The 24,090-nt window shown below is 45.1% G+C and overlaps 1 protein-coding gene and 1 pseudogene across 3 annotated transcripts; both read right to left on the bottom strand.

Annotated features, from left to right (window-relative positions):
• Nucleotides 1–2,200: 2,200 nt before the first annotated feature.
• On the bottom strand, nucleotides 2,201–9,020 carry LOC113561633 (annotated as a pseudogene).
• Nucleotides 9,021–9,109: 89 nt separating this feature from the next.
• LOC105276981 (protein Star) lies at nucleotides 9,110–22,007 on the bottom strand. 3 transcript variants are annotated; one of them, XM_011335070.3, is made up of 7 exons: nucleotides 20,870–22,007; nucleotides 17,808–19,117; nucleotides 15,883–16,074; nucleotides 15,167–15,380; nucleotides 14,052–14,216; nucleotides 13,779–13,970; nucleotides 9,110–13,406 (listed from the first exon to the last, which is right to left on the bottom strand). In XM_011335070.3, exons 2-7 carry the CDS (start codon nucleotides 17,825–17,827, stop codon nucleotides 13,221–13,223), a joined length of 969 nt encoding a protein of 322 aa, XP_011333372.1. In that variant the 5' UTR covers nucleotides 17,828–19,117; nucleotides 20,870–22,007; the 3' UTR covers nucleotides 9,110–13,220. The 3 variants fall into 3 exon arrangements, with proteins under 3 accessions (XP_011333372.1, XP_011333373.1, XP_011333371.1); XM_011335071.3 differs by lacking the exon at nucleotides 17,808–19,117 and having other exon boundaries at nucleotides 20,870–22,006; XM_011335069.3 differs by lacking the exon at nucleotides 20,870–22,007 and having other exon boundaries at nucleotides 17,808–19,611.
• Between the last annotated feature and the right edge of the window lie 2,083 nt (nucleotides 22,008–24,090).

Genomic DNA, 24,090 nt, shown 5'->3' with positions numbered 1-24,090 from the left:
GCATTATCGCGTAACTTTCAGGAAGAAAACGGAAGAATTGCGTCACGTTAATCGCAGAATGTTTTCAGGCTGTCACTTATCTGGGTCGTTGCGAATGGGTAATCGCAAAATCCGATCAATAGAGAAAGACCGAGCGAAACATCACATCGTGACGAAATTTATGTTAATAAGATGCAAAGGAGATAAATAAGAGCCCGAAACGCTGACGGCTTTGGCACGATTTGCTAGTGGATTTGCCAGCTGATCGATAGATCGTGAATTAAGTTGAACGGTTCTGTGTATAGTTTCTGATGGAATGTTTGTTGATAGCAAAGCGCTTTGACAGAAATTATACCTAATTGTAAGTCCGACTCTTGCACGCATTGCAGCAATTATTTTTGATAATTTTTGTTAATTTTTTATTATTTTGTAAACATGGAAAGGAGTTGTGTCGATTGACAAGAGATTTTTATTTAGTACTGTTCCTGGCGAATCTAAAGATTTATTTAGAATAAAAAATAATATCAACAACTCAGAACTTTTCGGAAAAGAAAAAATTTCTACGGGCTAGAACTTTTTCATTTCCGAGCTTACGGTATTTTTAATAGCAGAGAACTCTAGGCAATATAAAAAATAATATCAACAACTCAGAACTTTTCGGAAAAGAAAAAATTTCTACGGGCTAGAACTTTTTCATTTCCGAGCTTACGGTATTTTTAATAGCAGAGAACTCTAGGCAATATAAAAAATAATATCAACAACTCAGAACTTTTCGGAAAAGAAAAAATTTCTACGGGCTAGAACTTTTTCATTTCCGAGCTTACGGTATTTTCAATAGCAGAGAACTCTAGGCAATATAAAAAATAATATCAACAACTCAGAACTTCTCGGAAAAGAAAAAATTTCTAAGGGCTAGAACTTTTTCATTTCCGAGCTTACGGTATTTTCAATAGCAGAGAACTCTAGGCAATATAAAAAATAATATCAACAACTCAGAACTTTTCGGAAAAGAAAAAATTTCTACGGGCTAGAACTTTTTCATTTCCGAGCTTACGGTATTTTCAATAGCAGAGAACTCTAGGCAATATAAAAAATAATATCAACAACTCAGAACTTTTCGGAAAAGAAAAAATTTCTACGGGCTAGAACTTTTTCATTTCCGAGCTTACGGTATTTTCAATAGCAGAGAACTCTAGGCAATATAAAAAATAATATCAACAACTCAGAACTTTTCGGAAAAGAAAAAATTTCTACGGGCTAGAACTTTTTCATTTCCGAGCTTACGGTATTTTCAATAGCAGAGAACTCTAGGCAATATAAAAAATAATATCAACAACTCAGAACTTCTCGGAAAAGAAAAAATTTCTAAGGGCTAGAACTTTTTCATTTCCGAGCTTACGGTATTTTCAATAGCAAAGAACTCTAGGTAATATAAAAAATGTAGTATTACTGTCACAGTTATATATTAATATATTAAAACTTTGTAATTATATATATTATATAATGATTTATAATACTATAATACTTTCCAAATTTAATAATTGTAGTGTAAAAAGATTATTTATTTCATTAAATTTACATTCTAATCCATTAGTGTCGCATTAATTAATTATTTCCTAATTACGCTATTGATTACATCCACAATACTTTAATTACAGTACAAAAGATTATTAAACTAACTGCTTACTTTTCCCACGTTAATTAGAACGCAATAAGGATGTTTAATCATGCTTGCGTATGCACATTTGACATTAATTACATCACTAGAGTATACATCTATAACTGCAGCGGGGTCAAGATCATTAAACGAACATTTAAACAATGATTACTGATAAATTACTTAATCGCAAATGTAAATAGCGTACGATTACGTGTGAATAAATTACGAATGAATGTGCGATAATAACAATTTTGCGCGTGCGTTGATGAAACTGCATAAACTACATTGAGCTCAGACACAACGCTGTATCCCATCGCAAATGGATAGTTTATGCACGAGTTATCGAAAGAGGCGATAAATCATGAAATTTATTCTTCTTAACGACTTTGCTACTTATTGCTTGATGCACTATCCGCAGCGCAAACGCAAAAAATCTTCATAAAACTCTCATCCCATAATTCGTTGCATCAACGATTGTGCACCTGCAGTTTCGCAAGTAACAATAAAAGTATTCTTGCACGACTCTCGTTTTTCGTAACAACGATCGCGATGCGCGAAGATTCAAGCCATTGCCTTAATTCGATTCGACTGAACGCCATTCTGCAGCTCCTCCTGGATCTCCTGCAAAGATTTTCCCTTGGTTCCGGTACGAAGAAGTACGTGAACACGGTAGCGATCGCCATGATCGCGGCGAAGATCCAAAAGGTGGTGTCCGCGCCCAACTCCTCGTTCATCGTTGGGAAGGTCTTCGTCACCAGAAACACCAGGAACAATTCAGCATCACGGCGACACCGGAAGCCACCGCCTTGGTTTCCGCGGGAAACAGTTCGCCCATCAGCATCCACGGTATCGGACCCAACCTGCGCAACGTGTGCGATTATCATCTCTGTTTTTCTTTTTGAATATTCTTTGTGATAAAGGCATGATGAAATTATTTGAGAAAGACCACTTGCAAACTCACCCAACGGAGAAGGCGATCATGAATAACGTCAAAGACGTGAGCGGTAGCCAGCCGAGTTGGCTGACGTCATTTCCTTTCGCCTGGAGATTGAAGTATAAACCGAGAGCGATGAGACTCACCGACATAACACCTGAGGAAAACATTAGCAGCGGCTTCCTTCCGGCGCGATCGACAATCAGAGCTGCCACAGCTGACATCACCACCTGCCAGAAGTAACACTTCAGGTAAACATCGTCATCCATCACGAGATAATTAAATAATTAATGATAATTGCGGGAGATGGATATGCTGATATACGCACAAAATCGTCATGATGTAAGTACTACATAAAATTAAATGTAAGTACTACATAAAATTGCGACGTACTAATGCTAAAGAAGACTTAAAAAACAGAATCAAATTTAAAATCAATTCGAAAAAAATGACTAAATTTATTAAAGACTATTTGTCTAAATTTGAGAAAATTCTGTTTCAGAGAAACACTTGACAAAATTTTCTTGCTTCAAATAATGTATATATATTTATATGCGTGTCGACAAACGCACCTGAACGAGTGCCACGATTATAGAGGCAATATTCGCCGGTATCGAGCTTCCGGATGCTTCGAAGATAGTGACAGTATAGAAGATCACCGCGTTTATGCCTGACAATTGCTGGAACAACATGCCACCCAACGAAGCTAGTAAGGCCTTCCTGGCCGCCGGGGTGCGGATGAGATCGAACACGCTGGACTTCCTCGACGCTGCCTGCTCGGCTTCCCGCTGCATCTCCTCGAGTTCCTCGGACGGATCGTAGGCACCGCCTCGCAGGACCGTCATCGCCAACGTGGCTTCTGGCTTCCGCTTCTGGTTCTGCAAAGATTTGAGACGCATTGGAGTCTCCATTCATGAGCGAGAAACTTCTGCAAATCGAAAACTCACAATTATGATATCTCTTCTCGATCATATAACAAAAACTCTCTTTCTAGATAAAATAATCTTTCATCTATAGTGCTTTAATGTGAGATTATACCTCCTGATGATATACATTAGCAAAAAGTATTCAAAATAAAAAATTAACTTAATTAATTAATTAATTAAAAGAAATAAAATTCCTATTTATAGGGACTAGCGATTCTACTTACACCAGCCAAACGGGCGACTCAGGCATCCACACGAAGGCAGCCAGGAAGCCGACCACTACGAGAGCGCAGATCAGGGTGAAAGCCGTGTAGTTCATCACGGATCCGAGGATGAAGGCCAGCAGAATGCCAATCGTGAGGGCCAACTGGAACAAAGCGCCGAGCATACCTCGGGTCGAGATCTCCGCGATCTCGGAGATGTAAGTCGGCACGAGGACGCAGGCCGTCCCGACGCCGATGCCCACTATGAACCTGGCCACGTTGATCAGCCACAGGCTGGACGCGACTACGATGATCGCCCAGGAGAGGAGAAACGGGACTGTCAGTAGCAGAAGCGATTTCTTGCGGCCAAGTTTGTCGGCCATCGGCCCGGATGGAACAGCGCTGAACATCGCTCCCAGAGCCAGCAACGAGCTCACCCAGGATCCTTGTTCCTTGTTGATGACCAGCCAAGATTCGCTTCATACAGCTGGGGTAGCACCGGAGACGTCCAAGCTAGAGCGGTGCCAACGGCGATGGCCATTATGGAGGCTGAAAGCACGTGGAACGGATTACAAAGGAAACGTGGAAGGCCTTGAAAAACGAGGATTATTTTCTTGCTTGTTATTTAATTATTAAATTATTTGTATGCTGGTCATTCATAATTTGATATGTCCGTTGGACATTTTTATTTAATAATCAGGTTAATTTAATATAAATAATTTAATATCTTTAGTACTTTACTTTTTAAAAGATAAGATGGATGTACACTGATTGTGAGTGTCTACATTTGTGATATTGAAAAACAAATACATGATAATTAATTAATGCGTGATGAACTGAGATTTTCCATGTTTTAGATATTAATTTGCAATGTGTTTACGAGCGTTTAAAAATTATTATCTGACGTGACGATAAGGCCGGCATTCGGAGCGAACTTTATCGAGCGCCCAAACTTCAGCTTGCCCGATAAGAACCCCCGTCACACAAAATAGACAGTACCGCATTATGACATGCTTGGTGCTGAATTGGTTCGATTCACAGAATGTAGACACATCGAACAGCAATCCACTGTCCTGAAGGGATCTCGGATTCGCCTCGCTCTCGTGCCGCGGACACATAAGGGTATAAATTATGGCGGCAAATCTCACGGCGAGACAGACGTCTCCGTCTCCTGGCGAGATGTGACGCTCGCTTTCATTATCACTGTTCTCGGATGGGGTCTCGCGTCCTGACTGATAAACGAACTTAACGAGAAGATTTCGCGGGTAATGCAGACTTAGCATGTCGTGTCAAGATAATACGTCTGATTCACATTTGTAATAGTGTAACTTTTTATCTCTCTAATCCAATAATTTCACAACAGATACAGGTAACTGATAAGAAATCTATCTTAAGTCCAGTTTCTAGGAAAATATTAAAGCGCGCAAGAAAGTCATAATCTCTGTGCATTAATCAGATTTATCAGGTTAATCAGAAAAATATCTGAATCCAAGATCATTTTGTGTGATGTTTAAAGTGCTCTTTTACTCGTCCCGTATCAATATAAATACCGGCACGAAGAGTTGAAATTAAAAGCATTCGAAACACGTGAATAAAAACTGAACATCAAACTGGATCATTATTAAATCGATAATCCAATTCGCGTATATCTGGAGCACGAGCTGCAATTTGATACAACACGCTGTACACTTTCCGAGCATGTCAGTTCATAGGTAAACAGCGAAAATGGAATCTAAATGCGAGTCACCACGCCTGCTGCGGGCTGTTTATTAAAGACTCGATACTGCACGTCGCTGGCGATCGATTTAAGCCGACGCATTACTTACAAGTGCAGCTCTGAAATTAATTATAATAACAGTAATATGCTCAATACGTAATCGGCAAGAGGAGACATAAATTCCGCGCAGTTTCCACACCCTTTCACTCGAGATTGCAGGTCCCGTGCTTGACGCAGGCTTTCCGGAAGCTCGCGAAACCGCGAAAGCGGCAACGGACGAGCGAGACGCGCCCTGTGAATCACCGCGATGCACACAGTTGCTCAAATACCGGAAATAGATGCCAGGTACTGCCACAGCTTCCTGCCTTCCTGGCGCACAGGAACACCACTAATCATCCCGGTAGCCTCCATCTCCTCCGCGAATCAGGTTGCTCCTCCGTCGAGGGCACCGAAATAGGAAGGAAGATCGGCACGTTCGACACACTCAGCAATCCACCCCCGACGCTCTTTTCCTTTGACTTTTTTCGCCGTGAATGACGGACGGGAGCGTTCACCAGCGACAGCGAATAAGGGATGCAGGTCGCATTTCGGATCAAAGCCGATCGCGCGGGATCGAATGGACGGTACGCCATCGAGACCATGGTATATCACGTCCGTCACTATCTCATCACCATTATCACTAATCTCTCGCTTATCGGAACAAAAAAAGATTTAGAAATCGTGATAAAGATCGGGATCGGCGGCGCGGAGTCGAAAATTATCGTGAACGCGCACGCCGAGAATGTTGGGGGGTCGAATGGGGACATGGACGTCTCTCCTCTCCATGGATATCTCTCCACCAAGAACTGGTGCACCTGTGCAGATGTTTACGCGACGTCGAAATGGATTAGACGTTTTTCAGATCGACCGGCCTTCGAGCTCCCGTAAATACTCTGATAAGTGAAGAGCAGGAACTGTGTCGACCTCGCGAAGCTCCAGCGTAAGCTCCGAGAGAGCTTTCCAGCGTTTCCTGGTGGAATGGGCAACGTGATTCTGACGGGAGACATCAGGTTTGGAAAATCAGTATTCCGGAAGTACGGCAGCGAGTATAATAATGCAACGACGAGAAAATTAACGCGCGTTTGCGTGAACTCGTTTCGCTGAACTTGACACTTGAATACGCGATTGATAAAATTATCCGCCGTGCTATTCTTTCCCGTGTCGTATTGTAATTAGCGTCCGATAATACGGCGATCTTAATCCCAAAATCTTTTCTCAGAAGTCGTGACTTTTCCCGAGTACACCCCTTATCGATTGCCATGGAACTTTCATGAATCTTCGGAGAAAATAAAAGTCACGCCGGAAATAGCCGGGTATCGTAAAATATTCAGGCGGATTCGGGGTAGGTGATTTAGCGGCGCACGAGCGTGCTTCAAAGGAAGATAACTTTCCACCCGGATCACCTCCCGTTCTGACGCTCGCGATTCGAATCTGCGAAGGAATTCTGCATTATTAAGGTGCTCGAGGGTGCTCGGCGCTCCACCAAAGTGATTTTCAGCGAACAGAGATCAACAGTTTATGAATACAAGGCAAACCTTCTCGGAAAAACATAAGAGACATGAAAACTTTGCGTGTCTACTTCACGCGAGCCGCGCGGAAAACTCGGAAAAATCCGCGCAAGCTGCGACTAATGATTTTTACTTGCACGACACGCCGCGAGATTCGTTGCGCAAAATACGCGGATTTGACGCACGCGAAAATATTCGATAAAAATGGAAATGCCCGTGGCATAACCGCGACGATTGAATCGCGCGTGTAACGCAAGAGCGCTTGCTTGGCTCGCGGGGATGAAATGGAAAACGAATGAGACGCGGAAAACATTCGGCGGATTTTCCGGAAGGGAGAAACAGAAGCTGCGGTGAGATACGCGTGGGTAGGAACGCCGTTTTCTTTTAAGCAGGGAAACACGTTCTAGTCGCGTGACAGACACTTCAATCCGATTTCACTCGCTGGCAGGGCGCAGTTCTCGATTTTCTCCCCCATCGCGTTGAATTTCAGACTCAACGCGCGCATTTTCCGCCTTTCCGTCTCTCCCATCGTGCGTTCCATTCCCTTGGCGTTTTCCCGGACACGAGAAATCGGCTCGTCAGGGTGGATTATTACGTTCCTCTAGCGTGGAAACGCAGCCGGATGTTGGTAGGTAAAATGTCACGCTACTCGTAACTCGTTGAACTTTACTACGCCACTTCGCCCCATAAACCATTGTTGTACGTTTTCCTCCGTTCTTTTCTCTTTCTTTTGGTATTTTCCACGGCGAGCATTTTCTCCCCCAGGCTGAGTAGTGTCTGAAAAATCTTTCCCCGTCAGCGAGCTGATGCGAACATCGCGTTTGAATTATAAAAAATTTTTTCTACCCTTAGGGTGTTAATTGAAGACTAGGAGATTAAAAAGATTCTCGTTATAAAGAGAATTTTCTTCCAGATAATTCTAATTTTTCAAGAAAAAAGAGATTCTGATTAATTTAATTTTTGTTTTCTTAATGCTCGACAGTGCAGTCACGTATTTAGCGCGAATCCCTAATTTTCGAATTAACCCGATCGGTTTGGCTGAATAAACCGTCTGACACAGGAGCGTGACTCGTGCAAGTGGCTCTCGCCGAATGAATGCTGTTGTCATTTCATCAAGGTAAATTAAAACAGTTGCCAGTCGTTCCAAGGCGGATTAACGTGCGGGGTGTCGTCGACGATAAATTCTCAGCGACACGCGTCCCTATCGTAAATCGCACGCTACATCTAATGGCGGAAGTGCTTAACGAAGAACGTAATTTATCATTCTCGTATTCCTCACGCATGATAATGCTGTGGGATACACATAATACCTGGTGACATTGTGCTTTACTGCAGCTTTTCGAGAAATAAAGGACACGGCAACGAGCTCTTATCAAATCTCTAACGAAACTGGAAAAACAAGGAACTTCAACGTGCGACAAAGATTTATAGATGTTCCAATCGAAGCATGAAATGGAAAAAAAATAAAAAATGAAAATATTTTCGCCCACGAGACAAACGCTCGAGAAATACGTTATTGACAATTTTCAGTCACGGACGGCAGCTGCATAATCAATTGCTTGGCGCGAGACAGAATTCCTTCCAGCAGTATATCGCGCCAACAAATCAGTTTTATATTTGATCGCGGATCGATATCGGATCGTACTTTATCTGCTGTCTTGCCGATGAAAATGGCGAAAAATCCAGCGAGCGAGCGTCAGCAAGGAGCTGTATACGTTATCGCGATTTTCCGAGAGAAAGAGAGAGAAATGCAAGCGCACCTCGAGATTTGTTCAGCGAGATTAGATCTTTTTTTCCTCAATGCCACCTAATCACGCCTCGCGAGCACAAATAGATCATTTTTCCGTCATTTATCGCGTCGGAAGGAAAAACGCATCACGTTACAAACGCCTCGCTTGGAAAGAGAGTAGCAGAGAAGTTTGCCGAGTGCGCTGTGCACTCGGCAAAAATATCGCTTTTTTCTTTTCTCAGTAATGCCGATAGCTAACTGTTAACATTTTGCAATAGCGAAGCGCTGAGGAGTAATCAAATAAAATCAAAGCGGTCAAACGTTTTTTTTTTATTCGCAGATATTAGGTATGAAAATTATAAGATTCATTCAAGGATTGCACAAGGATATGAGACGAGGAAAATCCAACTTCAAAATATAATATTCCAATTTATTGCTCTCGGAAGGAACCGCCGCTCTTCGCAGGAACGGCGGTTCGACACGTCAAAAGTACGGGTTACAAGGAGCTGTAAAAAAAATTAAAAAAGCGAAAAATCTCTCGAAACACATGTTGCAACGAAGTAGATACTTGCGTATAGACACTGGCGGAAAGAAAGAGAGGAGTGTGCGAGTCAATGTCATAATAGTCATGGAATGATTTTCGATAAGCGCGAGGCAAGCAGATTATTCTTATAAATAAAGAACGAAATCGCGTCAGTGCACATTACGCGGATGAGTGGCAGTCTTGAAATCAAATAATTCGCGTGATTTATCAAGATTTTAACGCAGAACGCATGAAATGGGAACGAGATTTTGTGTACTGATCGGGATCGTTGTTCCAAATTGTTATTGTAGTTCTTGATAATTATAATATTACAGCTGGAATATGAGAAATTTTCAAATATAAAGTTTCCCATCTGCTTAATAAAAAGTATCAAAAGTTAATTCAATATTTTTTACATTCCGAGTTACAAATTGATTCCGGACATGAACATTTCTGTTTTCTGCTACGAGATTTTCTGCTACAAAAGATTTAAGAGAATCTGCTTTGCAACCGAGTTTCTTGGATCCACGAAGCCGTGAAGTTTCAGGTTCTTTCGCATCTTTCAGTCCTCAAATCATAAAGCTCCGTGACCGAATTCTTTGATGGCCAGAAAAAGAGATATTCGTTTCGGAAATATTGTACTGCTCGCGAATTCAAATGCTGCGAGTATTGCGAGAGAGATTAAACGAAATAACACGACGATATCGGCGCAATGAGTGAATGACTGATGTAAAAAAACAATATCGGATTTATTAAGTAACTGTCGTTGAACGTGTGTGCTTTTAATGAATAAACTGTATAGTATCGCAATAACGCATCAGTAGGAAATGTCGAGTCAAAAGTCGCACGTTTAACATTAAAGACAATTTTGACAAAGTAAGAGTTACCTACATATAATTCATGAGTTTTAATGTTCATGAGTGTTAACGTGCGTGAGCACATAAGCAGTTCTCGCACTGTTCAAGAATTATCATTGAAATTCGATCAACGCAAAGGTATTGCTTTTATCTTACTTCAAGTCTAAATTTAATTATTATACAACTATGTGCAAATTACGCGAGTGTTGATAAACGATAACCTTTCGCCAATCGAAATGAGAATATTAGAAGCTACAAAATTCGCGATTCAATAAAACTAATTATTCTTCGCCGAAAAGACGCTTCTCACACATATTCGTTTAATTGCAGACAATTATAGATTAATCAGCAAGAGCAGCTAGATTTCTTCTGGAATTCCGGTTCGCACAATTTCTTAATTTACGATGAACATAAATAAATAAATACCTGACAAAAATATACTCCGTGTGTGAATTTTTCATCACAGTGCTGTAGCTTGACGAACGCGAGAACCACTTGCGCGTTACTTATCGTTACTTATCAACGTTTAATCGCATGTGTATTGTGTGTATGTATCTGCGTGTGTAGGTATATGTGTAGAATGTGTAGAATGTTTCAAGAAAAATATTATCTTACGCACTAATAAGGCTCGTGTGCTTAAGTATTCAAGTCCCCATTCTTCTCGTCGCACGTGTGTGACGCTAAGTAGTACAGATGTTCAGTTTTCAGATCTAACCGATAACGAATGGATCACTTGATCACAGATCATCAGATCTATTCGTTATCGGTCGATTCGTTATCCAAATAAGTGTCACGAAGAGACGAAAAAGAGAGAAAGATATAGATAGAGAGATAGAGAGAGAGAGAGAGAGAAAGAAGAGAGCTCGACGGAAACGAGACTTTTCTCTTTCGAAATTTCGTGCAACGTTGATGCAGAACCTTCGAAAAAATACCGTCGGAATTAATTCATCTGCTTATCACTACGACACGCACGGACGCATATGGCGTGCAGCTCTGCGCGCGCGCAACGCCCCTTAAAAATAAAAATCGACGCTTTTCTATCGTAAAAACGCTCGCTGTTCGCTCACCTATCCTAAAGTTAAAACGTGCTACCGTAAAAATCGCGTGAGGGAAAGTGAGTCATCCCGTGTTTTGTGGTGTGCCCCCGGAGAGAGGAATTCGGACACTCGAACTCTCAACTCCTCCGCGGCTGAGCGGGATTTATTGGAATCGGATTTATCAGATTTCCACGGGCCATTAAGCGACAGGTCTCCTGGGTCTCTGAATTATCGGGTTCTCCCCATGTCCTGACGATCTGGAAGTTTCGGATAGATGGGGCACTGAGGATCCCTCCGGATCTTTCTTGCGAGCTTCGAGTAACCGACGTGGTTTCCATGGCGCAAGGGTTCCATTTGCATTAACAAATTTCACCTCGTGGTGAAATGTGAGCGAGGGATATCACTGGTTGTATGAGGGGGTTGCGTTAATTGGCTCAACCGCGGACGAATTAATATCTCGCCTTCCACTGCGGTCCCAGTAGCTTTTTTGTATTTTTATTATTTATTACTATTTGTATATAATATTATTTATTTTTTTCTTATATAAAAGTAGTCTCACGTTACGCTCCACTCGAGCGAAGAACTCGCGCAGCAAGGAGTGAAGGTGAAGCTTTGTTTAAAAATATCGCTGAAGAACGTTTGCCATTTTCCGTATCGAATCGATTCATCTCATTTCATCAAGAATAGGAACGAAGAAATGATAAATGCGCAGCAGGAAACGATCAGGCGGTGAACGCGGGCCAAACGGTGCAAACTACTGATTTCTCTTTTGATCCACCGTGAATCAATTAATCTAGATACTTCCCCTGTTCTTATCATACAAATATTTAAGTAATTGCCGAATTGAAAATATTTAAGTAATTAATCAGTCACTTGCGCGACTTTCAAGAGCCATCGTCGAAGTTTCGCGCGGAAATCGGAACATAGCGGAGGAAACGTGTCCTGCGAGATCTCAGTCTTTATTGTACGCGTTGCACGAACGGAAATAATTAAAAGAAACTCTGTGTCTTCGGCACGTCGGTAATGATCGAACACACACACGTAAGCTACAACTGAAAGGGAGAAGAAATAAAAAAAAAAGAAGGAAAGAAAGAACCGTAATATCTCACGATAAGACATATCAATACGTGTCACGTATCTGAAGCGGATTTGAGCGGACGAAAATTTACTCGCACGTGGACCACGCGTTTCCGCCATAACGACCGCCAAATTAATATAATAAGTAAAGCGCGTAAAGTGCGACGTCGCTGTATTTTCTCCGAGTGTCACTTGGTGAGAGATTGTTCATCCCGCGTTGACTGATTGATTAACTGATTGACGCGCAGATATCGCGAACATGCGCGGATGACATGAATCCTTGGTTCCTGAAGTCCACGAAATTTGGAGTCCTCAGACGCAGATCGTAGAAATAGCTCGTGCACAGAAATCATGTCTGAAAGATTCGAGGTAATTCGAAGAAATCCACAAAAAGGAGGATCTTCAAGAGTTAAACCATAATTTGAAATCACAGAACTTTGAAGCTACGAGTCCCTTGAATTATATTCTCATTTCTGATCTCAGAAGCTACGAGTGTTTCTCAGATCAGGATCTTGCATCCCGGACTATGATCTTGACTCTCGAGTCTCTGAATCGTCGAGCCGTCCAACATATAGTCCAGTTCCGGTTTCCATCAAAACTTGTGAACTCAGTCCCCCGGGATTCAGTCATCAGTCGATGATCGTCATCAGCTAGCCTCGTGCCAAGATATCGCGCGGGTAGCATCATGCCGAGAACCGCGGGGGGGACAGACTTACCTCTGGAGTGTCGAGCGCATCTCGCAAGGGTGCACGGGATTGATAATGAAACACCTGATTCAGCGATCGGTCACTGCCGGGGGTTGCCAATATTACAGCGCAACGAGTCATCCTCGCGCGAGATCGGCTTACGGCGGGATATCGCGCTTTTGATCGCGAGAAATATTCCCAGACGGCGAATAAAATATTAGGGAGAGATCAAAAGCGTATTTGGGAGGACGGGGGATCAATGGTATTCGCTAGTCGCTTAAATTATACGTTTTATCCTGCGACACGGGCGCAGACCAGTCTATCGCGTTAACCTGAGTCAAGAAATCAATTCTTAAGCAGAGTATTGTACAGGAAAATCCACTTTCCGGTGTCCGTCTTGTGCACGAGCTTGTATCTCCGGCCGGTCATCTTGTCGATGAAGTTCTTCGTCTCCGCCTCGCTGTGATGGGGGCTCCAGCGTATCGACAGTATCGATATTCTTATGATGTCCCAGGGGATGGTGTCGAGCACCTGTGGTAAGTTCCAATAGCTCTTACGATACACTCCAGCTGCCGGCTATTTTCGTAACTCTTTGATCGATTACAATTATGTTATCCTTATCTTTAGCACGAGTTTTTCGAGCGGAATTTCATCCTACCTACGTGCTCGCGCGCACGTAATCGACCTCAGTCTCGAAACTGATCGAAGAGCTTTTTTTCAAGAAAACAAGAACCAAGAGAACACGCGATGGGAACGTACATATCAGTAAGTATATCTACACAACCATTAACTTTACAAACAAATTTAAAAAATGTTATTTACAAAAATTAAAACATTTGCGCGACGTGTAATGTAAAATTTCTTATCTGGACTACCAAATTATCGAAATCTCGCGTGATTTACCTGACCATCGGGGGCATCCGGACTGTCCAGACTCAGGTAATCCAAAATCGTGGCGTTGTACGCCAACAACACGCTGTAGAGCGGAAAACACTTGAGCCTGGTGGTGGGAAAGCCTTCATCCGAGGACACGAGGCTGTTGGGGCCATCGCCCAGTTTGGTCACCTGCACCTCCGACTCCTGGTGATACTTAATCTGCAACGACATTCGCATGGGTCAAACGAGGTCCCATTCGTCTCGTTGGGAACCTTAACCCGTCACGGGGTAATCCCTCACCTCTTTGGTATCCGTGTCAGTGCTGAGGCAGGCATGGAGGACCCTCGATCGCGAATTTCTCGTGCTCTTCTGCGCCTCGAAGAAGTTCTTGGGCTCGGTGAGTATCAGGACACCACGCCAGCTCAGATTGGACTCGAGCCAAGCGGTGCTAGAAATCGCGCCTATCTGAAAGAACGACGAATGTCCGGCGGTGGTCGGTATCTGGATTTACAGTCCGGGATCGCGATAAGAATCGCTAGGTGAGTCGAATGCACCGTCGACCCAATTTCTCGCCAATAACGAGAAGATAAATCGGAAAAAGCGGTGAGATACAATGAGAGAGAAAGAGAGAGAGAGGGGGGAGGGAGAGAGAAAGAGAGAGTGTTCGGCCATCTCCTTCACCTATTTTTAACTGGTTGCGTGCCAACGGTAATCCAGTAGTTTTGCGTGCCACGCTAACATTAACGGTGCACCACACATCGCGGGTGATAAGGAATTGTTAGCGCAATCGTGCGGTATCTAATGTAAGCTTTTAAGAGCATTAAGCCACCGACGTATTCGGCTCTAATTTTGTACGAGTCGAGAAATTGCGGGAAAGCGAACGTGCAATTAAATTTTCACTCTGAGGAACTCATCTACAAATCTGTGGAGCGATAAGACACACAAGAGCTACACGAAACCGCGAAACTTCAATTTAAATGAAAAATTAATCTTTCTCCCAAGAAAACTTTCATGGAAGAAAGAAGACGAAATTGAATCCTTTTAATCTCGAGGAATGTCAGCATCCCCTGGCGACTACAAGTTAAAACCCCAACGAAACAGGGTGCAAAAGTCCCACGAATTTTAATCAATCTTTCCCCCAGGCCGCCCATAATCCGCTCATGATTAATATCTCGGATCGTTAATTAATGAAAAATCATTCTACGATTGATCGAAGAGATTCCGTCAATAATTAAGAATTTTAGTGTACTCTGTTGGACACGCGGGTGATCCTTCAACGTCCGCAAGGCGTGGGTTTTGCAAACAACACGATGTTACACCGGCACATTTAAAAGGATGAAGCTTCCGATGTGCGCAACATGGTGACACGTGGAACATTAATCATGGCCCTTGGATTAAAACGGGGGATTCCTCACCCTGCTGATGTACTCGGCGTAGACACCCTCGCGCTTGCCTTGCGACAGCGTCGTGACGTACTTCTCCTCCGACGTCTGCGTGGCGTTCAATGGGTCCTGATGAGTCGTCGGTTTCAGATGCACCTGCCGTATGTACGCGACTAATTGCGGATTGTCCATCGAGACGCTGTCGAGCACGTAGTCCCTGGTCATGTTTGCGTCGAACGCCAGTCTCCTGTAACGGAACGTCCGCTTTAAGACCGCCATCAGTGATGCTCAACCTCGTCTAATCTGGAGCTCGCTCCTCACGCGATCCCTCCCCCCGTAGGAATGAAGGCAACAAAATTTCTGTGCCAATTCGCGTTCCTTCTCTTTTCTTTCTTGTTTTTTTTTCGCGTTTCGACACACGAGAATGATGAGCATGATGCGATCTCATGGTGCGAAATGCGCGCGAGAGATTCGGAGTGATGAGAAACGGGAGCAAGTTATTATAATTAACGTGCGACCACCGAATTTGCCGTAAACCAGTCCTGTCGGACGCAAACCTACCCGTGTAGATGCAACAGTAACTCGATTCTACAAGGGAGAGAGATTGGACTTCAGTGAGAATGATTCATGCGGAAGGATATCTCGATTAAATTCGGGATTACGCGATATTGCAATATCGTATTCTTGAATTATCAAGGCAAATCTGTTGAAGATGAAGATAGCTTTATTTAATAATGACAGTAGCTTACCTTTGATCCGTGACCTCGCTCCAAATCAAAAGCATGGTCATAGCGGTACAGAAGGCGATGAGGAAGGCCATGGCTGAGATTATTGTCCTTCGCCAGCTCCCTTTATATCCGAAAAATGATATGCCAGTGAGAGCAGGCCCTACGGCCGGTGGCAGGCCACCGGTTGACGAAGGTACACCTGCGGGAGCCATTCTGCGAGAACAGAAACGAATGTGTAAACACGCGCTGCACGCAAATCATGGGAATGAGACACCCGATGAGCTGCAACAATCTGACAAATCTTCGAGGCGTCACGTATTTCTGGCCGCGCCCCCGAAAATGCTTTCAACCCCCGGGAATCTTTGAAAGGGCGCGGGTAAATGGGCATCTTTTACGGTCTCCCTCAGGACCGTCACAAAAGCATTTCTCGGTTAATTTAAGTTAGCTCAAAGAAACGGAGAGAAGCTGATTTAGGGAGAGATTGAGGTATCAGTAAGAATTGACGGACATTAAGGAAATGGAGCGTTACACGATCGGCAGATTAAGCAGCAAAAAGAACTTGCGAAACATCGCTTTGTCCGATTAATCTGCGGCGACTGTTTTCATAATACAAAAATTCAATGAAAGTTGATAAAAAAAGTTTTTTCATTCGTTCACTTAAGCATATTAAAGTTTTGGTAGTTACGTTCATTGAAATGATTGTAATCAAGAAAATGCACGGTCTTCTGAGACACCCTGTGCACATATGTATAGCTAAGTGTGCAAGTATAGACATCGCATGAAATAGATAGACAAAGAGAGAGAGGGAGACGCATTCTGCACTTTCTAACCAGCATTTTTCCACATTCAAGTAAATACACATCTGAGGATTCAAGACGAAATAAGTCTCTCGCGGATGAGATTATTATTTTTATCGCGAATTACCACTACTAGGTATTCTATCAAAATTGAAATTAGAGAGAAAATTTAATATTGTCTAAGCTTTTGTCAACAACTTTAAAAATCGGACTACTTGCTGAGAAAATAAATATTGTATATTTGTCGATAATAATAAATCTGTAGAAATATTTTTCCTAATTAGAATAACGATTGTAAAAGAAATTTCCTTTGCCACAAAAGGAATGGAAAATAAATGCAATAACATCGAGAGAATGAGAAATATCGGAAATTAGATACAATGATTTAAAAAATGCATACAGTAGAAATACTCGAATGACGATTGGCGACTTGAAAAGAATTTACAAAAATAGTTTTTCCTCGTGTGCTCTTCAGAAACACGTTCGCATGCGTTGCGCCGTGCAACAAATAACGGAACAGCATTGTGCTGCTCCGTTATTTGTTTCACGCTGTTTAAAGCGGGGTTCCCTGTGTTACCGGCGTAAACTCTGCGTCAACTACGTGCATCGCAAAGTTTACCGCAAATTTACTGCAAACTTTTAGTGAAGGCAAAGCAGACGCTCGCCATCCAATTTGCTTATCCAAACCTTACCGTAAACCCTCCCCGCGCATAGTTCCGCGAACGAAGCTCAACTTCCACAATCGATCAAATTAGTAAGATCAATCTCCTCTAACAAAGATTCGAAGGAGTACCAGCAGCTTTCGAATTATCAGATACCGTCGTAAACAAAACAAGTCGGCGATCAAGTCCCGGAGATGAGATGAACGAACGAATCTTTCTCTAGTTTCAACGCAAATCTTATACTTCAACGGAACTTTGATGATTGCTTCCGGCCTTTGGATGCTCTCAAACGTTCAAACAGAAGCCAAAAGTCACCTCACACTTTCTACCACAAGGCTCCACCGAGACACTATAAATCTCGATCGAATCTATCGATCAGACTCAACACTGATCAGAAGATCCACGTGGGGCGCGTCGCCGCAATGACAACAACAATACAACAACGCGAGTCCATTTACTCGCACAGCTATATCTGACGTCTACTCACTTCAACTTCAGCGGATCCATGATGACCTCGTGGTTCTCGCTAGTCTACAAACTCGAAGAGGGCTCGTCAAGGCACTCGAGACACGTCTTCACCAGGACGAGGACGCTGCGGGGTGGTGGTCTTCGGCCTCACACGCGGGCCCTCGCCATCCTCCGACGCGCAGGAGGCGTCACACCACGCGGATGGATCCACTTGCTCCAGGACACAATGTTGCACACACGCCCGACGATACCTCCTCGCGCAAAGTCGCGAGCGTCAATCGATCTGCTTAATAATCCGCCGATAACTGAGTGACGTCGGCGTCCAAACACCGAGATATCACGTGGCTCGACCTTCCCGCGTGTGCGTCGCGCCGTTATTGTTGTGTCAGATCGTTCCCTCCCGCGTCTCCGCCCGCCGGCCTCTTCGCTCGCTTCCCTTGATCTTCCGCCTTCCCCGCACTGCAGCAAGACGCAGGATCCCTGAGAGGTGATCGCACCGTCCACGCCGAAGCTCGTTTTCCCGCGTTTCCTTTGTTTCCGGAATCGTTCGTCGCGGAGGCGTGCGGAGAATTGTTGGTATTGGTTTTGGACGCTCCTTTTCAATGTATTTCTCTTTCTTCCTCTTTCTGCTAGTATGATTGCGCTCGTTGGATCTTCAGTTACTTCCGAAGGTGTTTTTCTTGATGAGAAATTTTTTAAATTCTTAAATAGCGAAAAAAATGAACGTCTTTTGGGATTCTCAAGATAAATTACGTGTCGCTCCCAGACACCGTTCCGGGCTGTCCAAGAGTCTCGTGGTACCAGGAGCCCTCCAACCTCTTGATGCACTTGGGCTCTTTGTATTTAGGGGTCTTTGGAGATAAAGCCAATTAGACGCTCGCGCTCGGGCCCTCAGGGCGCAGTCGAGCACCTTATCGCCCCACTTGTGTCCCTGCGAGAAATTAAAGTTTCGAGAATCTTGGAGACAGATTAGCCTAATTGATAGCCCGAGTCTTCTTGGGCATTTTCTTAAGAGCTCCACCGCTGCAGTCGCCTCTCCTTTGCGTCTCGCTCCTATTCGCTCGTGTGTTCTTGTCTTCTCTTTTTTATCGCGCCCCCTCGGAGATTCGTCCCCCTCAGAGGATTCTTCTCGTGCCCGTCGACGCAGCCGGATTTTTATAGAACCGAGCCCTCGTGGCGGCCCCTCCGGGGGACAGATTCCTCCCTTATTCACCCGTGTAATTTTATTTATTACAAGCCTCCGAGTTACTCCATGTGTTTCCAACCGCGATTCTCCGCGGGATCGGCATTTCCCGTAGTTTTCCCGCGAATCCTCCTTCTCGTCTCCCTCTGTAATAGAAATCGATCGCTAGAGCAAGACCGCTCTTACCAAGGCACGCACCACGAGGTCCCGCGATCGGAGTGGATCTTCCCTGCCACCCCTTCTCGACCCCTCGGAATGCACTCGGGACTTCTTCCCGTATCGGGGCTCTCCGGTGAATTCCCGAGACGAACGGAGGAGAATCGCGACGACGACGACGACGAAGCCGGAGTCGTTCCAGCTCGCTTACTGGCGGCGCGATTCCATTTCCACGTCCGTCACGGTGCCGGGTCGCCGACTTCCTCGGCGAGTGACATCGAATTACATATATCGATTCGAGGGAGCGAGAGACCAAAGCGGGCCAGGAAAGAGACGAGACGATGTCGGCGCGGCGCGGGAACAAAGACGAGACGGGGACGTCGGCCGCGCGCGACGACGCGACGCGACGAGCGTTCCGGACGTTCGTGCGGCGGCTGCCGTGTCCAGAAGGCGTGTGTCGTCGTGTATTATGGTCGAATGTCGCATTGCAGCGGCCCGACCGACGTCGTCGGCGGCGGCGGTGGTGGCGGCGGCTCGGCGGGCATCATCGTCGCCGCTGCCGCCGCCGCCGCCGCATCTGTCGTCGTCCGTCTTCGTCGCGCTCATGCAAGATCGACCGTCTACGGTGCCTCTCGCTCTTGCGATCTTGGGACCCCCGCCTCTGTCGAGCGGGCCCTCCTGCGCGACAGACGGCGAGCGGCACGTACGAGGTGCGCATTCAAAGGGCGATCGACAACGGTCGCGCATGTATGCGAGAGGCACTGAAGAAGGACGCATTGTCTGCGATCCGTACAGCGTACGAATATTATAATAATTGTTTTTTTTTTTTAAAAAGAGAGATTTATGTTGTAGAATTGTAATAAAATATGTTTAGAAATATTTTCTCGTTTCAGATGTATTCCTATTGCAGTGTAATGCTCGGGAAGAAAGGGGAATACGATTGCGCGCAGTATGGGAACTCGCAGTCGTGTCGCGGTAGTAAAAATAAAATTGGAAGAATCGTCCACGTGCGCGCGTGCGGTTTTCGTCCGATATTGTCCGAGTTTCTTTTGTACTTCCAAATTGCAGCGAAAACGGCAACTGTTGGTTTTGCTTTGCACCGCTGACTGGGTATCGGGTAAGTTGGCGAACCGGCACGCACTAGTGCGCACGAATTGACGTAACACAGCGTGTGCACAATATACACACCGGAGAACACCCGAGCAGTGTATAATGATCACCATAAGTTAGCCAGTACTGTTTGGCAGAATTTCTGCCGGGTATTCTCCGGTGGCCAAGACACTTGTAAGCTGTGTTTGCCCGAGTGCTTAGGTAAATTTGTGTAGTATGGCTTTTGAAGCGTTATATACACCCCAATGACATACTCGATCGAGTTTACCAACGAGCATCGTTGACAAATTTGCCAGTGAATAAAGTTGCTAAAGAATAAGGCTGCTACGATCTGGATCAATGAAGATAGAAGGAGAGAGAGAACAACAGAGAGAATAAGGTGACTTAATAAGGTGATTTAATATTTTTTACTTAAATTTTGAAACGCCGTTCCTACTTGAACGGTACCCTTCGTCTATACAGGTGATACGTACATTCGAAACGCTGGAGTTAGAGAATGGTAGCGGAATAGCTTATCTTGTCGCGTTGTGCAACGCGGTGTGTGATTCACCTTTATTGTCTCTGTATGTACTTATCGGGGAACATACCTATGCCCCTCTAACGAACGTGAATCTGAATTAACTCCAACTCACTGATCAAAATTGCCGTTTGTATCGGGAACGAGGGTTCCACCCTGGAGCCAGCGTTGGACGTTGAATTCCAGAACCGCCGCAGATACACGACGAGAATCACGCTTCGGCGACTCTTACGCGGACTTGCGTGAAATCGCGCTGCAACGCCGCACAGTAACGCGGTCGCACGGTTCACCCGTAGAAAGCGAGATACCCGTTCCAGCTTAGAAGAGGATTACGCGATGAAAAAGTTCCCTTTAATCTTCGAAACTGATAGGCCGCCTCCGCTCCCTTTGCGTGCGTCCTTCTATTTTCCATCGCCGGGACGGCCGCTGCGATCTCATCGCGTTTCCGTCATCGTGCGGTGACACAGCTTGAGACACATTTCTCCGATTCCAGGCCGATCGTGTCCTCGCTCGCTCGCTTACTCACTCGATCATTTGATCGCTCGATCGCTCGATCGCTAGATGTCTGTCCCACCACGTTTCCGCGTACCTGAACCCGCGATCTATCCTCTCGCGTCAGTCAGGATCTCGGAGGATCGTCCACAAAAACGGGTTTCCCTCTCGGCGACTGATCTTACTCGCGCGATCTTGCTCCACCGCTCCAGTGTCCCCGAGACGAGCGTGCGGATCCACGATGAGTCGACCCACTGACGGTGCCACACTGCCACGGTGTTTATGACACTGCGCGGATGATGACACGCGAGAGTACCCACCAAGAGGAAGTTCTCGTCGTCTCTCTCTCTCTCTCTCTCTCTCTCTCTCTCTCTCTCTGTTGCTCGCTCTTTCTTTGTCGCCCGCCGTTCTCTTTCTCTCCTCGCCTCCCACGCCTCCAGCCCACAGAGAACCTTTATGGTACCCGAAAGAGAGACGAAAAGAGAGAGAGAGAGAGAGATAGGAGGTACAAGAGAGAAAGGAGACGGTTGTGGTTCACTCGTGCGAATAGTTGCGCGACGCGCTCGCTGCGGGATGACACCTGAACGGCCAACAGCAGAAGAGGAAGTGCAGGCAACGTACCACTACTGTGCCCTGACTCGTCGCGAGTAATCCGCCACGACTGCCCTCCAGCACCTGGAACCAGCGCCTGACGCTGGTTCGTTCGACGAGTACAATGCCTCCTATATCGGGTGTCCTTCTTTAAAACGCCGCCTACCTCCGTCCTCAACTATCCCCTTCAAACCGACCAGGCCGCCTCTCTCTTTCTCCCTCTTCCTTTCTCGCTCTCTCTTCCCCTCTCACTCTCTCTCCTGGTCTCCCTGTCTCTCTCGTTCTCGCTTTTACGAGGACACTCTCCGCTCTCCTAGCCAGGTAGCAAGCAGTGACTCTCATCCCGTCCAGGTGAATGGCGATCGGTTTCAGGACGGACCTTGGATCGCGAGTTTGTGGGCAGCTCGAGGGATCTCTAGACCGGCCGATATTGCGCCGGGATCTTTGCCGACTCTGAAACATTTTGATGGAAGAACCGTTCGAGGGAATAGGATCAGATAAGTGTCGCAAGCAGGTGTGCTTAATGCGTGCCTCTCTCGGTTTTATTGATCCCCGCACCTCCCTCAGCTTCATGTCAAGAGGCATGCTGCTCCGCTCGTACATGATCCTTCGCTTAAATATTGTTTGTTATGATTCTATTTCGAGCTCACCGTTCTTGTACATCGCCATACTTCTTCAAACTTGAGACACAGCGTTGCATAAAAAAAGTTGCAAAGGTCTTTTATGGAACGGAACTATAAACGCGAGCAAACTCTTGCGAGAATGCGCAGAAGACGCGTGCGATGAAGTTTCCAGTTGCGGAAATTTTTCGGAATATTAATGGAACCGAGAAACGCACCTATGATCTTCTTTTTCCTCGGGAAGAATGTGGAACCGTTCAAGAATTTGTTAATAACAAAGTCGCGATGTTGCGTGATGTTTCAGATTGCGAGATTAACGCAGAGCGGTATAAAGAGCCCCGTTAACTCGAAAGCCGGACATTGCAGTTCAGTCAGCCGGCTGCATGTTATTGATCCCGCAAGTTGCGCCCTTTGCATCGCGAAACATCGTTGCTGAAGTGGACAAAGGCGGCGTGCGGCGCTCGCGTTCCTTGATCGAATGCGGAATGAATTAATGCTAGGCCAAAGGAGCCGTCGAAGTTCAGTTACAGCCGTTGCTCTCGCCAAGTTTCTGCGAGCGTGAACGATTTTAACAACTGCCCATGGGCAATCGGAAAATGCGCAACTTCAGTAATTTCGAACCTGTATTTCATCAGAGAGCAACGCAAAAATATTTTCATCCCTTGCATCCCTTTCTCTCTCGTCCTCTCTCTTTCTCTGACGATTTATTTATTGAATGTTATATTTATCAAGAGTGACTGATGCGCTTTATATTCGCTCAATGACAGCGACAGAAACACGATTTGTTTAATACGAAAAATTGCAACGACTGATACATTACGTCGATAAATCGCGCGGCCCATTTTTGATGGCCAGTGTCGCCCATTGTAATGACAAATTTCAGACACAACGACCCTGCCACGACGAGAGCTTGCATTTGGCGTATCGAATTTTCACGAGGGAGTGGCTATCGAAGATAGATTCTTATGTATGTGTGGGCATACATATAGCTCGAGCTCATAATTCAGGGGGTGGCAGAAGAAAGGCGGCATATTTCATTTAGAAACTCAGTGCGGAATAACGAGATCGCCTTTTTCTTCGCGGGAGATGAAAAGAAAAGCTGAGTGAGCAACAACGAGAGGCGGAATAAATGGACGCGACAACGAGTAGCAAAAGCAAACGGTGGTAGCTAAGTGTGGAGCCACTTTTCCACGGTAACGTGTGTACGCGGCCGCGCTTTTGACGGAATAATCCGAGAAAATCCCACGCGATACGGAAAAAGAACACCCGGGACAACTGTACGCCCACCCCTCTGCCTTCCGAGATTATATTTTATTACGAAAAACAATGTGCGAGCTTGACGTACCAGCTGAACAAAAGTTGACCCGGAAGTAGCACACAACGTTCACTCGTAAAATACTTCCTCAGAACGACATGCACCTGTTTTAATGCACCTGTTTTAAGGCAGTTATATCTCGTACACTGTCAGTATATTTCCAAAAATTATGTATATAATATTTCTCTCCGGCGTATCCCGTGTAAAACAAGAAACGTTGAAAATAAATGATTCTGAACAGCGCGCAGAATAAATTAAACTGTTTTCCGAAGTTGCAGCGTCCCGTAAATCGCCCGAGAGATCGTGAGACAAACCGCA

Source organism: Ooceraea biroi, chromosome 3 (genome assembly GCF_003672135.1).
Source record: "Ooceraea biroi isolate clonal line C1 chromosome 3, Obir_v5.4, whole genome shotgun sequence".
NCBI classification, from domain to species: Eukaryota; Metazoa; Arthropoda; class Insecta; order Hymenoptera; family Formicidae; genus Ooceraea; species Ooceraea biroi.
This window is presented reverse-complemented; position numbering and strand designations above follow the sequence as displayed.

Bases quoted from the DNA above. Each gene is read 5' to 3' on its own strand.
- LOC105276981 (XM_011335070.3), bottom strand. From the start codon at position 17,827: ATGGATCCGCTGAAGTTGAA. The intron at 16,075-17,807 runs GTGAGTAGACGT...CTGTTCTCGCAG, and splicing joins ATGGATCCGCTGAAGTTGAA to AATGGCTCCCGCAGGTGTAC. The intron at 14,217-15,166 runs GTGAGGAATCCC...TCGTTCTTTCAG, and splicing joins ACGCCGAGTACATCAGCAGG to ATAGGCGCGATTTCTAGCAC.